This window comes from Gopherus evgoodei, chromosome 9 (assembly GCF_007399415.2).
Source record: "Gopherus evgoodei ecotype Sinaloan lineage chromosome 9, rGopEvg1_v1.p, whole genome shotgun sequence".
NCBI lineage: Eukaryota > Metazoa > Chordata > Testudines > Testudinidae > Gopherus > Gopherus evgoodei.
In genome coordinates this window covers 9,620,243-9,636,393 of record NC_044330.1, presented here as the reverse complement: position 1 = coordinate 9,636,393, position 16,151 = coordinate 9,620,243, and the positions used below count along the sequence as shown (strand labels likewise).

Sequence of the window (16,151 nt, the reverse complement as noted above, 5' to 3'; positions counted from 1 at the left end):
CTAGGTGGCTTGATTTATCTAATGGTTAGCCTTTTATTTGTTTTGATATCAGTGGTGACGAACTGGAACCGCTTACCTACTCAGTCTGTTTTGTTTGTATGTGTGTGTGTGTGTGTGTGTGTATATGTATGTGTATATGTATGTGTATATGTATATGTATATGTGTATATATGTATATGTATATGTATATGTGTATATATATATATGTATATGTATATGTGTATATATATATATATGTATATATGAGAGAAATCATATAACCAATTTCTCTCCATTTAAAAAAAAATCATTCATGGGGGGGGGAGGGAGAGTGGGCAAGCTTACTATGCTTTAAAACTTTATTAAAGGAACAGCAATGTTTGACACCAGTGGCAACTACTAAATTGCTTTTAAAAACTTTATAGACTTGTAGATGACTGGAGATGCATAAACTTAAAATGAACAAAAGCAACATCCACGTGTAGAAACCTGGTGCTTGATGAAGTTTTACTAGGGTAGTGGATAGTTGCTACCTCTGAAAGCACTCTATCTAGGCCAGTTCATGCCTCCTACCACGTCTCTAGGTTGCCAGGTAGCTGAGGTCCCCTTATCCCTTGCTTAGGATCACCAGACAGCAAATGTGAAAAATTGGGACAGAGGGTGAGGGGTAATAACCTATTGAAGAAAGACCCCCAAATCAGGACAGTCCCTATAAAATCGGGACATCTGGTCACCCTAGCCTTGCTGGATCAGTGAGTAGGGCTGGCTTTGCAGGTTTAGGACTCTCTTCCCCCTCCCCCCTCCCAAAGGAGGCATAGATCTTGAATAAAGTGAGGGGACAAGGTTGGATACTGATACTTGTAATCTGAACGGTGCAAGGCACGTTACAAGTGTGTGCAGCCCTTGCCTCACTCTTCCAGCAGCACAGGAATCGCTCCCCACACATCACACACCTTCCCCATGCTTATTACAAGGCCGGGCCTTGCCTCCCCTAAGGGAGAGACAGGCAGTCCCCTCCCCCCGCCGGAGCTGGGGGGCCGCACCCCTTAGTGCTGCGGGGGGAGGACGGAGCTGAAGCCTGGCTGGCCAGGCTCTAAGGGGGGGCGGCGAGCCCCGCGCGGGGAGGGAGGGCTGTGCACCCCCCCTCACTGTGCACCCTCCCTCCCCCTTCTCAGGTGCGTGCAGGACCCCGCCCCCGGAAACGCTGTCCCCTGGGTGCGGCGGGGGGCAGCGGCACCGGAAACGCCCCTCCCAGCCCGAGCGGAGGTAACTGCGGGGCGGCGGTGAGGAGCCCCCGCGGGGACCTGCAGCACGAGCCGCCGCCGCCTCAGCGGCGCCTGGGCGCCCCTTTCCCGCGCTCTGCCCGGGGCTGTCCCGCCCCGCGGCCCCCATCGCGCCCCGCCTCGCTGTGCCCCCCAACACAGTCCAATCACCCCCATTTCCCTCAGCCCCATGAGCGTGCAGGGCGGGGGGTGCCGGCCCAGGCGTGTTCCCCAGCAGGCGCGATGCCCCCTGCCAGCCTCCCACTAGGCCTGTGCCCCCAGGGGTGTCTGTGACCCATCCTGCCTTGGGCCCTTGGGTGGGGCTGTTAACCCTTTATATGTCCTCAGTGCAGGGAGGGTAGGAGTGTTTAGCACCCTGCTCTGATCTAGATTTAAAAGAAACCCCAGTGCCTAAGGGTCGCCTTGCTGTCCCTGTGCCTGGAAAAACCCTGGCTTGATTCAGGCTGGATAAAGTAACAGGCAGAAGCCTAAGGGCATGCTTTGCATGTGGAAGGTAGCAAAGAACGCAGGTATTTGGAAGGCGTTCACTATCTAAAGACACAATTTGTAATCAGACTTCTGACCCCCAATAGTTGCTAGCCTAAAAGTCACATTTCTGTCTGAATCTCTTTTCCCTCTTACTGTTGAGAACTTTTGTAAGGGTGTAAGTGCAAGGTTAGAGAGGAAATCTTCCCATTTTCCAAGTTTACTTTGCGCCTTTGAAGGTGCTTTTGACAGCAATTTTGCTATCTCTTCCCCTCCCCCCCATAATCAAATCAGTTTTTCTTCTTTTTAAGAGATCCATGTAACCAACAGTGAGCAGCTACATGGGGGTAGATGTAAGAATGAGACCTGTATAGAGCCTGGAAGTGGGGGATGTGATTTCCCTCCCCTAAAAGTCTCTGGGAACTGATAAGCCTTCCAGGTGAAGATGGCTGTCTTTTTAGGAACCCTCCATGTGTATCATTTTTGCTTTCTCTGACCTTTTCATTCTTGTGACAGTTGAATGTATGTAGAGGGTGGTTCTCCCTGCTCTAGATGTGCACAAAGACCATGGCTCTCTACTCATAACTTGCTTCCAAAAAGAACAATTGAATCTGTATATATAATTGCTTTTAGGTCCTTACTAAAACAGTTTTTTTTTTCCCTTCCCACCTTTGATAGATCTCCGCCTCTCTGAAGCAAAGGAGTATGTAAGAAAACATCAGTTTGGAAGTGTGCAGTTTGTTTCAGCTAAAGATGGTGCAGAGGAAAAAATCTGCTCTGCAGGTGGTGGTGTCCTTTAAACGCTTCTGCATTCTTTCACTCCTAGCAAAATGGCTTTTAAAAACAGATGACTTGTGAATCTGTGCACATAACTGACATTATAAGGATACTGTACAAAAGGCCACATGCATTCCAATGGACATCTCTTGTGAAAGGGAGATTCTATGCTTTCAAACAAAAAGACCACCACCCTAAACACACTGATCCTTAACTGGAACAAGAATTAAAGGGACGGCCTCAGAATGTTTGTTAGTTCCAGGAAAGTCAGAAAATGCCAATTTGTGCAGATACTTGCCACTTGCTTTGTACTGTCTCTCATGATTTTCTGGACACCACTGGATAATCATATTGTGAGCCATATGAAGTCCTATTCTTACAGATACCTCATAAATAGCTACAACTTTGTGAATGATAGCCTGTCCCTTAGCAGGGAAAACCTGGACAGGGTAGCAAGATACCGATATTTGATCAACCACAAGGAGAAATGTCAACAGCAAGAGGTCCTCCTTCTATTGTTTGTAAAGACTTCTCCAGAAAACCGGCATCGGCGAGATGCAATTCGACAAACCTGGGGTAATGAAAAATATGTATATTCTCATCTTAATGCCAACATTAAAACTGTTTTTGCTTTAGGACGACCAGCAGATCATATGCAGAGAGCACAGATGCAAAGAAAACTTCTAATGGAAGACCAGAAGTATAATGATTTGATCCAACAAGACTTCTTGGATACTTTTCACAATCTTACCCTTAAGTTACTTTTGCAGTTTGGATGGGTGAATGCATACTGCCCACATGCCAAGTTCATCATGTCTGCAGATGATGATATTTTTATTCACATGCCAAATCTTGTTGCGTATCTCCAAAGTCTAGTGGAAATTGGCGCTCAAGATATCTGGATTGGGCGTGTCCATCGTGGAGCTCCTCCCGTAAGAGATAAGACTAGCAAATACTATGTTCCATATGAAATGTACCAGTGGCTCTCTTATCCTGACTACACAGCTGGAGCCGCATATGTAATATCAAGTGATGTAGCAGCTAAAGTATATGAGGCTTCACAGACCCTTAATACAAGTCTTTATATAGATGATGTTTTCATGGGTCTCTGTGCCAATAAAATGGGAATTGTACCACAATATCATGTATTCTTTTCTGGGGAAGGAAAGGCTCCATATCATCCCTGCATCTATAACAAAATGATAACCTCTCATGGACATGTAGACGACCTTCATCACCTTTGGAAGCAGGCAACAGATCCAAAAGTCAAAAGCTTTTCCTCTAGATTTTTGGGTAGACTATATTGTAAAATAATTAACATTATGCTTCTTTGCAAACTACGGTATGAGGACACATATCCCTGTTCAGCTGCATTTTCCTAATACTTGAATATCTGCATAGAGATTCACTGAGCCAAAATGGAGTGACAACTTTTAACTGTTTATCCAAAATATACATAAAGTATAACATGAAAAGAGGTAAGATTAAAATGTGAATAGCTTTTAGGTCCCAAATTATTCTGCTCAGGAACTTTATCAGAATAACCTCTATTGCTGTATTAGTTTCCACATACTGCACCCTGTATTTTTACACTCCTTATTCAAGGGATTTAAATCTTGAATAGATATTAACTGACTTCGTTTTTTAGATATTGAAAAGCCTGTGAAAAGTAATTGAACTTGGGAGTATAGAATTTGTCAATAATCCTTGTTAATTGCATTTTTCCATTTGAAAACCAGTGTGTAAATTAGGGCACATCATTTCAAGGCAACAGCTTGCAGTTGATGCGCCACTTAAACATCCATAAATAGCACTTTTCAAACAAAAGGAAGTGATAGTTTTGACCATGAGTAGAAGGGTATGATGGCAATTTAAAAAAGTCTGAGTAAACTAGTCAAATGGTCCCCATTTCTGAATGCAGTTCAGCAAAATGACTCTTTAAAAATCAAAATAAGCCACAAATGGTGCTAGTGATGAAAGCTTGCTAAAACATTTTGTTCTCTTGAGATTACCTAAATCCTGCACAACATTTGGGGGGGATGGCATGCACACTGTCTTTCTAACTGGTGCTTTCAGGTAATACACGAGCTCTGTTTAGAACAGGAATTTACGTGAAGGTACATTAATAACTTCTGCAACACTGCTTCAACTACAGCAATATTTTGAAATTAACTATTTTTTTTAATCTGAAAACACTTTCTGAAGTGGTATTTTTAAACACTCCAATCAGTCATTGGTAAACTAAGAGCACATGTATTGAGTATGGCCTTCCAGTTGTATCTTTCAAAAATACACTTCTGTCTCCCTAGTTAATTTTTCAAGAAGGAAGACAAGTTAAACGTCTCCATTAAATAACTCAAGGGAAGTCTGTCAATGTAGTTAGTTCAGATTATTCAAAAAATTGAAGAAGCCAACTTTGTACAAACCTGAGCACTAACAGAGAAAGATGTGAGGAGCTAAAAGTAAGGGTAGACCGCACAAAGAAGGGATAGGGTGAAAATATTGATAGTAACATGTAAAGATGAAACATTTATTAAGAGAATTACAAAGCATCCACTAAATTGTCCTCTCAATCTAATTGGTTTCAAGCATAGATCTTTGTCTTGTGGCCATGTGAAGAAGTCAGTGTTAAAATAGAAAATCTGTATCTTTCTCTTCAACCAAATCTATTTCATATATTAATCTTGCCTCTTTAACATGAACAGATAGCCTTGTAAACTGAAGGTTAAGCTAGAAGTAGGTGCTATTAAGACCCGGACCACCACCACTGCTTGTAATCTGATAGTTCATAACCATGTCCAAAACCTCTAAAGTCCAGTTCTGGGAGAAGGACTCCACACTGTGTTAGTCTCGTTGTAACAATGTTTCCGCATACTTTATGGACAGGTATTTGTTAGCAACTCCAGTAGCCAAAGCCATGGTAGCTGCTTGGATACTGGTAGATGTGGATGCAAGTGGTGGTTGTCTCTTATTTTGAGAGCTGTTTGACATTGATATTAGTTCCAGTGTGAACAGGGTCATAAAATCACTTCAGAATGCTTGAATTAAAATTTTCACCCAGTGGCATAGCAGCAGAAATGCAAAACAAAGGCTGGAAATGACAAGGAGTCTGTCATTTTTAGTGGAGCTTTGTCATGTTCTAGGAGGTGGACTCTTCAACTTATTTGCTTTCTAAGAGAATATTCACAGTAGCCTCTTTCCCTAAATTTCGCAGCATCAACACCACCAATGCTGTAGATGACAATGTGAGGGCACTAAAGTAGACCAGTCACCATATTTAATTTTAACTTTTTGCTCAAAGCAGGTCTAGATCTGCTCATTTACAATGCAGGCAGCTGCATGTACCTTCTTGTTTAAGATAGTGCTCCCTGTATTGAAACCACCTGTAGGGCTGCATCAGTGGTAATACACAGGCATCTTAGGGGGAAAAAGGGCTAGTGTCAACAAGATCTGTCAGCTGGTTATATGAGCATGATTGATATTCGCCTCTTTGCAAGCCACTCTTCCAGCTGGGATAAGAGCTTGATATCTATTAGAATGAGTAATCATACAGAAAGTGTTTCTCCAGAGTGAAGGTGTAAGGAAACCACTGGACTGACCACAGTTGGATCCAGGTATTGACTACACAGAGAAACCTGTGAAGCGAGACTTAGTCCATTACCACAGTGCATAAATGATGGCTGAAAAATGAGAAAATTATCCCATCCTGCTGGATAATGTTACATAATTCTGCAGCTCTAAAATGTTTACAGCAAAACAAATCCAGTTAATCCATGCTCTTTAGTTAGAAAAGAGGTTGATTTACACTACTCAGAACTAGCTTTGCTTAACCAGTATTGAAATTGTAAAGGCAAAATAACTAAAATATTACAAGTTATAGATGTAAATTCCTGAGAAATCTAAAAATACATTGCACTGTGGAATTACTTTTATAACTGGCAGAAATTTTTTTGATTGCGCTAGCCACTTTGAACTGACAATAACCTGTGGCAGAAATGACATAATAGAAATCCCAGCTAGTATAAAATAGTTAAAATGCAGTATGCTTTTAGATGTATACAATTAAGGCTGTGATCCTGCAAGCAAATGTAGTGATTAACTTGACTCACGTGAGTAAAGTTAAGCATATACTTACATGTTTGTAGGATTAGGGCTTAAATTAGCATCTATAACTTGTAATTTTATTTAAAAACTTTTTTCCCATTGGATGAAAAGATCACTGTCCCTCTTGACCATTGAAATGCTTTTGTTTACAGGAGGTCTGCTTTGTTAGGAATATTCCTTATCTTAAACGACTTTATAATTTGGCTTTTTATTTTTGCTGCTGTTTAAGAGAAAGGGTTTATTAATTTGAAGAAAATATGATGGCACTCCTTTCAAAGAATGGAGAAGCTAGAAAATTTCTTAACTTTTGGCTCTAAACATTGATTTAAAATTCGTACTCCTTCATTTAGTTTTTGTGTTGAGAGAGACAGACATGTCGGTGCTCCAATGCAAGGCTTTCATGTTTTATTTTCACAATTAAAACATGCACCAGCCTGAATGGTCACTTCTCAATTAGCCGTTTTGACATTGTTGCACAAAATGTTTAATGCTGAAATTTGTTTTTATCTGTTTGTTGGTTTGCATCAAGTTTCCTTTGATATTACTAATTTTTATACAAAGAATTAAATATTTATTCTTGAAACTTTTTGCTCTATCACAAAAGACAATTGTTTTTGTAAAACTTTTCTGTTTTGAATAAACAGCCGTTTATGTATTTTTTTTTAAAGTGGTAAACTTTTTTGCCTTTCAGAATTTCACTTCTTGTACCTGACATCAGCTTTAGTGCTTAAAATTGAATTTCTGATTACACTGTTCAGTCCCTTCCTGCGAGAAGACTTGAAGCCCACATTAGTATGTGCTGGGTTTTATTTTTGTTGTTTTTTGTCTGTTCTCCGTTTAATGTGTCAGCCTTTTTAACTTCTTCTCCTTTTGGCATGTCATCTCTTATGAAACAATCTTTTTGATCACCCCTGAGGTCCCATGTTGCATTCATCTGCCTTCCACCGGAGGGCTCTGTGGAAAACTCCCTTAATGATGCAGTGATATGGGCTTTGTGTTTCTTGTTAACTGACAAGTGGGATTGCTGTTCATCTTACAATGTGTTCACTCCCTAAGGCCTTGGCTACACTGGCGCTTTACAGCGCTGCAACTTTCTCGCTGGTGTGAAAAAACACCCCCCTGAGCACGGCAAGTTACAGCGCTGCAAAGTGCCAGTGTAAAGAGTGCTCCAGCGCTGGGAGCACAGCTCCTAGCGCTGTAAGCTAATCTCCACAGGGAAGTGGAGTACCTGCAGTGCTGGGAGAGCTCTCTCTCAGCGCTGGCGCCGCGACTACACTTATTTCAAAGCGCTGCCGCGGGAGCGCTCCTATGGCAGCACTGTACAGCTGCAAGTGTAGCCATACCCTAAGATCTGAAAGCTCCTCCAGCTTGCTTTCCAACAACATTAACTTTTTCTACAACTTTCTTTTATGGAACTCCTCATATAGTTGCTTTATTTTAAAGCCACACAGAGACCTTAAGTAAGAGAGGAACAAATGAACGTTCGTGTTTGGAAGAGGTCTGTTCCTCCCAAACGGAATTTTTAGGTGTCGGTGAGGTAGTTCTTCAACTCCAGGAGCAGTGCTGTTTGCATTCTAAGAGAATGTGTCTGCTAGCCTTATTGGGAACAGAGAGTGTTAAAGATCCACATTGCTGCTAACCTTCAAAAGTGGTATCCCTTGCAATACTAGGAACAAAATTAAGTTAGTTTTTGAAAATTCTTTAAAAATTGCTGTTCTTGGAACTAAACAGAGCAGTAGTGTGGATGCTCTAAACAATAATCTCTGCTCCTCAGATTTAATAAGTTAATGTTCAAGACTGCTACTTGTCTCTCAAGGCTTGAAGACTTTTTTTTTTTTAATATTTTTAAAAGATGTCAATATTTTTAACTCACTACCTTTTAAAAAGAAAGCATTTTTTATTTGATAAAACTCCCACTGACTTCAGTGGACGTTAGGAAACTAAATACCTTTTGTGGATCTGGGACTGTGTCCTGAAGCTTTTTTTGTGGGGGGGGGAAGCTTTAAACATTGGGTTTTTTCCCTAATCCACCTGTTGATGATGATGATAACGACAACCACTGATAGTCTTTTTAGTGACACACACCTTCTCCCTTGCTAACAGACTATATACTGGGAAGCTGATATTGCATTTGACAGCATTTTGTATATAAATTAAACTAAATGAAAAGAGAAAATGTTTAACTTTAGGTGTTACTAGTAATCCAGCCAGAAACATGGCTCTTCAAGTTGAACATCTCACATTCACCATAGATAACTTTCAGTCTTATTACAGTCTTAAATCCATATTTATTGTGGATTGGATTTGCAAGTCTGGCCTTGAGGAGAAGAAAATCATTGAGAACTTAATCTCTTCTAAGGTTTTGACTTGTGCCCATCCCCAAGGGGATAAACATCTGACTAGGGGATATGAACATGGAAATGACATTAGTTAATATAGGTTCATTTCAAAGAAATAAGCCTTGCACCTTTAATCTGCTGCCTTTATAATGGTATAGGCTTCAAGAACAGCATATCTTCAGCACCTGCAATGTTATGTAAATGGGAATCTATGCTTTATTTCCTATGCTTTATATTGTAAAAACGTTTGTATTGAATAGTAGCACTTTTAACAGAAGTGACCATATGGGATAATAAATAAAACACCCACATACAGTAGAGAGGATTGAAAAATGCACAGGGAATATAAACCAGACTGTCTCCAATAAAGTTTCAATTCAACACACCCACTTAGTGTTTCACAAGTAAACATACTAAAATTACCTTTCAGATTAAATATTTACCTGTTTTTTAAATCTCACGCAAATCTAAGTTAATTGCTATGAAAACTATAAGCCCATTAGACAATTTTGTATGAATATCTAGAAGATAAATGGACAATGAAGAGTCATTGAGTCTACACCAAGAGGAAAATAGAGGGAAGGAAGGCTGGATCAGTTGAATTTCATTATCCTAGATTTAATTAAAGTAATTCTATTATTTCACATAGAACTATTGGGTATTTTTTCTGTCAGTATGGTTTGTGTTCAGGATCATACACTCAAACTTAATTCCAAGTTTATTTCACAAGTCTTCCTAAAATGTAGAGACAGCAAGCCAGTACCACGTGCACTAAAAATAATAAAATGCCCACATACCTTTAACGTTTCCTGGTCTCACACAATCTTCTCTTGCTAAGGAGTTATTTAAACCCATGATGCTTCAAGATATTTCTATATAAACTTCTTGCTGATGAATAAGCAAGCTCATTCTTAGTTAAGACCACAACTGTCATTTTATATAAATATTCCTAATTTTAAATTTAATTGATTCAAATGCAAAATAAGCCTCCTTTTATTTGCAAAAATATACTCTCCCCATGCCTTGGTTTTGATGACTTTTTTCTTGGGCAGCATCCCAAATGTTTTTTAATAGGGTGGGTGACTCACTCTCTCCTAATGAATGGCAAATCTAGTCTTAGTACATCCCTCAAAAGTACATGTTTTCTCTATCACTGCCTTCTATTAAGACAAAAGGAAAACGTTACTTCCTGTCACTAACAAGACTCATCTGTAACCTTACCTCCTCCTAGTGGAAAGATTCTCCTCGCTTTCACTCATCACCAAGACTCTGCTGGACCCACCTTGACTGGCTTCATGCATCACTTCAATCTGAATTAAAAACAAATTTTAAAAATTAAATAGTTGCAGTTTGCTGACTGAAGACTCACCTTTCAGTGGCTTTTTAAAAAGCAAAAGCAGAATTTGACACTTATTTTAGTAAATCAGTTGTCAGTTTATATATTTAACACAACTTTGACTTCAATAATTAATGTATAACAAACTTTTTATTTAAAGCTAACTTCTTACATTTTCTAGAATATTTTATGACCATATGTATTACCTGTCTTAGCTCTGAATTGTTCCATTTATCCTACAGTGAGGAAAACTACTCTTGATACTAGAGATATTCTTATAAAGTTTTTATAAATCTTCATTCTTAGCTCATAACATATGGGATCAATGTTGCTCTTGTATCGGGAGCAAGTCTTCATGCTTATCTGCCTTGAATAGGAATATCACAAACTTAATTCAGTATTTTATGGTTGTTTAGCATGTTATTAGGCATGGTGGTTTTTTTGTCTTGCCTGAATGATGTTCCTGTTCTTTAACTGAATGCAGTTTAGCTTGTCTTCAGATTTCAAACTTTTTATATACAGTGAATTCCAAGGAATTATGGGGTTTTCTTGTTCTTTTTGGAACTTTTAGAATAGTTTTGCCATTCTTTTGATAATGATACTATTTCACAGGTTTCTAACATCTTGGATTTATAAAACGGGAAAAGGTGGATACTGAAATTACTCATAGTTAAGCATTGCACGATCAATGATCTTTCAGTATTTAACATCATGAAGTAGCTTTTATACAGTGTAGATGAATATCAAAATACTTTCTACACAAATAGCTTGGTAATTCTCCCATCGGCTTCAGTGGAAATTGGGGGTTCTCTGCCCTTTTCTGGTTCTGAAGCCATGGACCAAAACTTGCTTGCCTTACTCTCTAAAGTAATCCCCCTTAAATTCAGTGGGACTACTCGTGAGCAGAATTTGCTCTTTCAGTAGTGTCTTCCATGAAATTCATTCTAGTAATTAATCTCCATCCTTAGAGGTTTTTAAGGCCTGATTTGACAAAGCCCTGGCTGGGATGATTTAGTTGGGGTTGGTCCTGCTTTGATTAGGAGGTTGGACTAGATGACCTCCTGAGGTCTTTTCCAACCCTAATCTTCTATGATTCTATGGTCCCTGACTTGAAGAGCTACCTTAGCAACTAACTGAGATGAGAGAAAATAGGACAGCAGTTCAGGTAAGGGAGTGTTTGCGAAGACCACTAAAGGAAAAGTTTAGGAAAGACATACACGTTAAGGAGTCACTCAGAGGGGGACTATATACTTAGCAAACCAAAAGTTAGATGCCTTATGGATATAGAGGATCACAGGAGAGGGTGTGAAGCTGAGGTGAGGGAAAGGACCGGAAAAAACAGAGGACTGTCAGCAGAGTAATAGTTAATTATACTTGTATATTGAGCTAGATTCAGGGAGAAGGAATCTCTTCTTCCCTTTGCTTAGTATTCAGCTTTTAAAATCATGTCTGGTCAGGAGTGGGAGAAAGCACCATGATGCAAATGAACTCCCTATGAGTGTTTTTTCATCTTTGTACAAGTGAAGTCATAGTGGTGAGCCATACTTTTGTCTGCCAACTAATGGTCCGGAGAAAAAGAAAACAAGAACTAATCTAACAACTAACACCACATGAATGTGACTCATGCCACTTTCTAGGAGTGTTTCAACAATGCAGCTGTATGAGTACTCCAAGTGTCCAGTAAGAAGCTGCAGTTGTTTGTGGGTGCAGCAGAAAAGAAAGTTTGGAAATACTGTACATCTGGAATGCAGATCAGAGGAAAGAATGGACTTAAAAAGAAAAGGTCACTGTTAGAATGACATTCAGGCATTCGTCATTTCCCTCTAGTTACAAAATAACAGCGTGCTAGTGTGTCACCTTTTGCCTCGCTAATTAAACTAGTTTTAGCTTTTTCTTCAGAAATGGATGTATATGCAGCCCAAAGTACAAAGAAATATCGCCTAATATGGAAAAATGCGACAACTGTGATTGGACTCACGCTTTTATGGGCCATGCTCAAAACTAGATGAACACCACCAGCAGCCCCCTCTCCTGCTTTTACCACTGCTTTCTGAACCCTAGCTGTCCTTGTGATTTCCACCTCCCTGACCTGACCCGCTTCCGTACTTTTTAGGTAGACTCCAACAGTTAATGGAGAAGTAGATCAGGCAAAGAAGGTAAACATTACATTGAAAAGTCCTTACATCCCAGTAGGCAAAGCTTTGTACAGGCAACTTTGGGCTAGTTGTGTTAAAGAATCAAATTGTCATGTAAAATTTAAATGAGGCCTAGGGATGTTGCCTGGCTGCATGTCTTAGGACAAAGTAAAGATAGACATGGACTAGTCTACATAGCGGGTTGCATCATATAGATTCACTAATTCAGTGCTTTTGTTTCAAACTGTTGAAAGATGTGAAACTTTTAAACAAAAAAAAAAAATCATGATTTATGCATCAAGTAAAACCTTTGCTCAACAGTCTAAGCTCCACAGAGAAAGTACAACTGCTTCAATGCTGTCTCTCCTCATTTTGGCCCAGATATTACTTTCACCTTTAGTCATTCATATATATGCCTCTACCCCGCTATAACGCTGTCCTCAGGAGCCAAAAAATCTTACCTCGTTATAAGTGAAACTGCGTTATATCGAACTTGCTTTGATCCACTGGAGCGTGCAGCTCCCCCCCACCACCAGAGCACTGCTTTACCGTGTTATAACACGAATTCGGATATATTGGGACATGTTATATCGGGGTAGAGGTGTAGGTATACATATGCTTATAATTACAATTAAATATTTTTAGAGCTTTGCTCTATTATGAGTGGACTGACCCATTTTCATGCAAGTTTCAGAACTGGGACATTTTCAGTTATATCAACTTTTTAAAAAATCACAACTGCCATTAACCTATCTATAATGCAATCCTTGAAGGGAGGGATAGGCTTAGTGGTTTGAGCATTGGCCTGCTAAACCCACGGTTGTGAGATCAATCCTTGAGGGACCCATTTAGGGAACTGGGGTGAAAAAATCTGTCTGGGGATTGGTCCTGCTCTGAGCAGGGGGTTGGACTAGATGACCTCTTGAGATCCTTCCAACCCTGATATTCTATGAATCCAGTACTAGTGGAATCTACAGCAGAAAGGAGCCACATTTCCAATGCATTTGGACGGATAGTGCTTTTTCTAGATTTTTAGTTTGAACAGGCAAGTAAGAGATGCCTGCTGCTGGCTTCAGTCAAGCTCTGGCATCCTCTTAAGTTCAAGGTGAGAAATTTTAGCGGAGTTACTTATTCAATGAGTACCCAAAAGCACGCAAGGTGCCATACAGACAAACTAAACACCATCTCTGCTCCAAGCAGATTGCAATTTCAGAAGCCAAATGACACCGAGGGAAGACCAAACAAAGGAAAAGGGCACTGTAGGGGAATGGGTCAGTGTCACAAAGCTATGATTAAGTCACTGGTGGTGCATATATCTTAACTCTTTTTGTAAATGTGTAGATTACTGTGCACTTGACCTTCTTTTGCCATGCAGCAGCAGCTATTAGTTTGTTTTTTATTTCTGAAAAGTATTTAATGAGTAAACTTCTCTTGGGGAGGAGGGGGGAGAATCCACTTGATAAGTCTCATTGTTTAATTTTTATCACTGGAAGGGGCTTGGATACCACAGTGATGTGTGATATGAGATCCTGAATAGAACAGAACACCAGTTTTACAGGGTTAATTTGACTAAGGTGATGTTAGAGTAAGATTCCCACTTTAGGCAAAAACCTACAGTGTAACATGGGTGTGTAAATTTTTTGGTCTAAGGGCCACATCAGAGTGTGAAACTGTATGGCAGGCCAGGTAGGGAAGGCTGTGCCCCCCAGACAGCCTGGCTCCTGCCCCCATCTGACCCCTCCCACTTTCTACCCCTTGACTGTCCCCCTTGGGATGCCCCACCCATCCAAACCACCCCCCTGAGAGGCCCCCCAGGACTCCATCCCCTGCCCCCCTGAACCTCTGCCCCATCTAGCCACTCCCTGTCCCCTGACAGTCCCCCAGGACCTCCTGCCTCATATCCAACCCCTCAGCCCCCTTACCATACTGCTCAGAGCAGCGTGGCTGGAGCTGTGCTTCCTGGCCAGAGCCAGACACACCGCTGTGCTACGCTACCCTGCATGAGTGTGCAGCCCCGCCGCCCAGAGCACTGCCCCTGCGGTAGTGTGACTGTGGGAGAGGGCAGACAGCTGGGGAGGGGCCGGAGGCTAGCTAGCTAGCCTCCATGGCCAGGAGCTCAGGGGACAGGCAGGACGGTTCCACGGGCCACCGTTGTTTGCCCACCTCTGGTATAACACCTGAGAGCTAAGAGATACAAAGTGAGTGAGGTACTATCTTTTACTGGACTAACTTCTGTTGATGAGAGAGACAAGCTTTTGAGCCACACAGAGCCCTTCTTCACAGCCCAACACAGCTAAAACTACACTACATACCTGTGAGCTAATGCATTGTAATATGAGATACATAAATGGCCAGATTCTGCCCCCTCCCCACCCAAAGGAATTTCAGCTTTCACCAGAATGCTTATGCTCATGAAATCCAGTATGAAACTGATGTAGAATATATGGGAATGGGTGGTGGGTAAGTAAGGTATTTTAAAATCGTTTGTATTGCACCATACAGTGATGTCACCTTGCATTCTATCACAGGAGAGACTGTTTCAAAAACAAAGATGCTCCTACCTTAATTCCGCCTTTAGTCTTCTTAATACTTTTCTTTTTTGATAATTCTACCTCAGAGATGGACTTTGGTGGACAGGGAATTTCTGCTGATCTCCTATTGGTAGCTGAGGGAATCAATAGAAACTACCATTAGAAAACTTGTGCCAGCATGCCTAAATCCTAGTTTCTATTGAAAACAATGGGAAAAGTTGAAATGGGGACTAAGATCTGGCCTTCAGTAAACTGGGCAATGGCAGGTCGTTTTAGCTTCCGGCATTATGCATAATATTAGGGGGAATAAATCAGAGCATTGTCTTAGGTGAGCTGTTAATAATTGTAAAAGCACAAGAATAAAAACACCTGACAACTATCCACACACAACAGGACTGCTTGTCAGTTCCAGTCACCAGAGAATTCCCAACCATTTTACGAGTTATTTTTGGCATGGAAGTGGATGGGAATCTTGTTCAATTGGGTACAGTAGAACTGGTCCCAAAAAGAAGACCTGAATACTTTAACAGGCTTTCAGTGCACAGCAGTAAGAGAACTGGTTTTCTTTTGCATGCAAAGTATCTATGCACTAGTGAATGATGAATGTTACCACAGCTGCTATGCCAATCGAAATATAAAAATGTAGTTTTTTTTGTTGTTTTTTTACTGTGGTCTTGGAAAAAAAAAAAACTGGAATGGATATTGCTAAATGCTCAGTGGCTAGAGACTAGGGTGACCAGATGTCCCAATTTTAAAGGGACAGTCCTGAATTTTGGGTCTTTTTCTTATATAGGCTCCTATTATCCCCCACCCCCTGTCCCGATTTTTCACATTTGCTGTCTGGTCACCCAACTAGTGACCACAGTTTGACAAGCGACACCATTGTGTTAAGCTTCTTTAGTATGGCTCACAGTGAGTGAAACTGCCAGTAAGCCAACTGATGCTACGGAGAATCAGCAGCAGCACTTGAACTGTGTGGCCTATGACTGCCATCCAAAAGAAAATGTGTTAGAATGTGCTGAGGGAAGGCGATCCCTAATAAACATGAATCCAGAATGCAATTATTCCTGTTATTTAATAGTAATTAAATAAGACTAGACCAGTAACTCAGCTGTCACACAGCAAATGAAAGTGCATTTAAAAATGTAAGGTAAAAATCAGTCCTGTTTATCCTGGATCAGCACATTGATAAAGGCATAGTT

At 40.7% G+C, this 16,151-nt stretch overlaps 2 protein-coding genes across 7 annotated transcripts in view; one reads left to right on the top strand and one right to left on the bottom strand.

Annotated features, from left to right (window-relative positions):
• Positions 1-7,263, top strand: part of B3GNT5 (UDP-GlcNAc:betaGal beta-1,3-N-acetylglucosaminyltransferase 5) — a 41,871-nt gene extending 34,608 nt beyond the window's left edge. For all 3 annotated transcript variants that reach the window (XM_030575478.1, XM_030575477.1, XM_030575479.1), the window contains exon 2: positions 2,406-7,263. In XM_030575478.1, coding sequence (XP_030431338.1) covers positions 2,750-3,886 — 1,137 coding nt within the window. In that variant the 5' untranslated portion in view covers positions 2,406-2,749 and the 3' untranslated portion in view covers positions 3,887-7,263. The remainder of the gene's footprint in view (positions 1-2,405) is intronic.
• Positions 1-16,151, bottom strand: part of MCF2L2 (MCF.2 cell line derived transforming sequence-like 2) — a 296,056-nt gene that overhangs the window by 130,672 nt on the left and 149,233 nt on the right. For all 4 annotated transcript variants that reach the window (XM_030575473.1, XM_030575475.1, XM_030575476.1 and 1 more), the window contains exons 14-15: positions 14,980-15,083; positions 10,169-10,257 (exon numbers count right to left, since the gene is read on the bottom strand). In XM_030575473.1, coding sequence (XP_030431333.1) covers positions 10,169-10,257; positions 14,980-15,083 — 193 coding nt within the window. The remainder of the gene's footprint in view (positions 1-10,168; positions 10,258-14,979; positions 15,084-16,151) is intronic.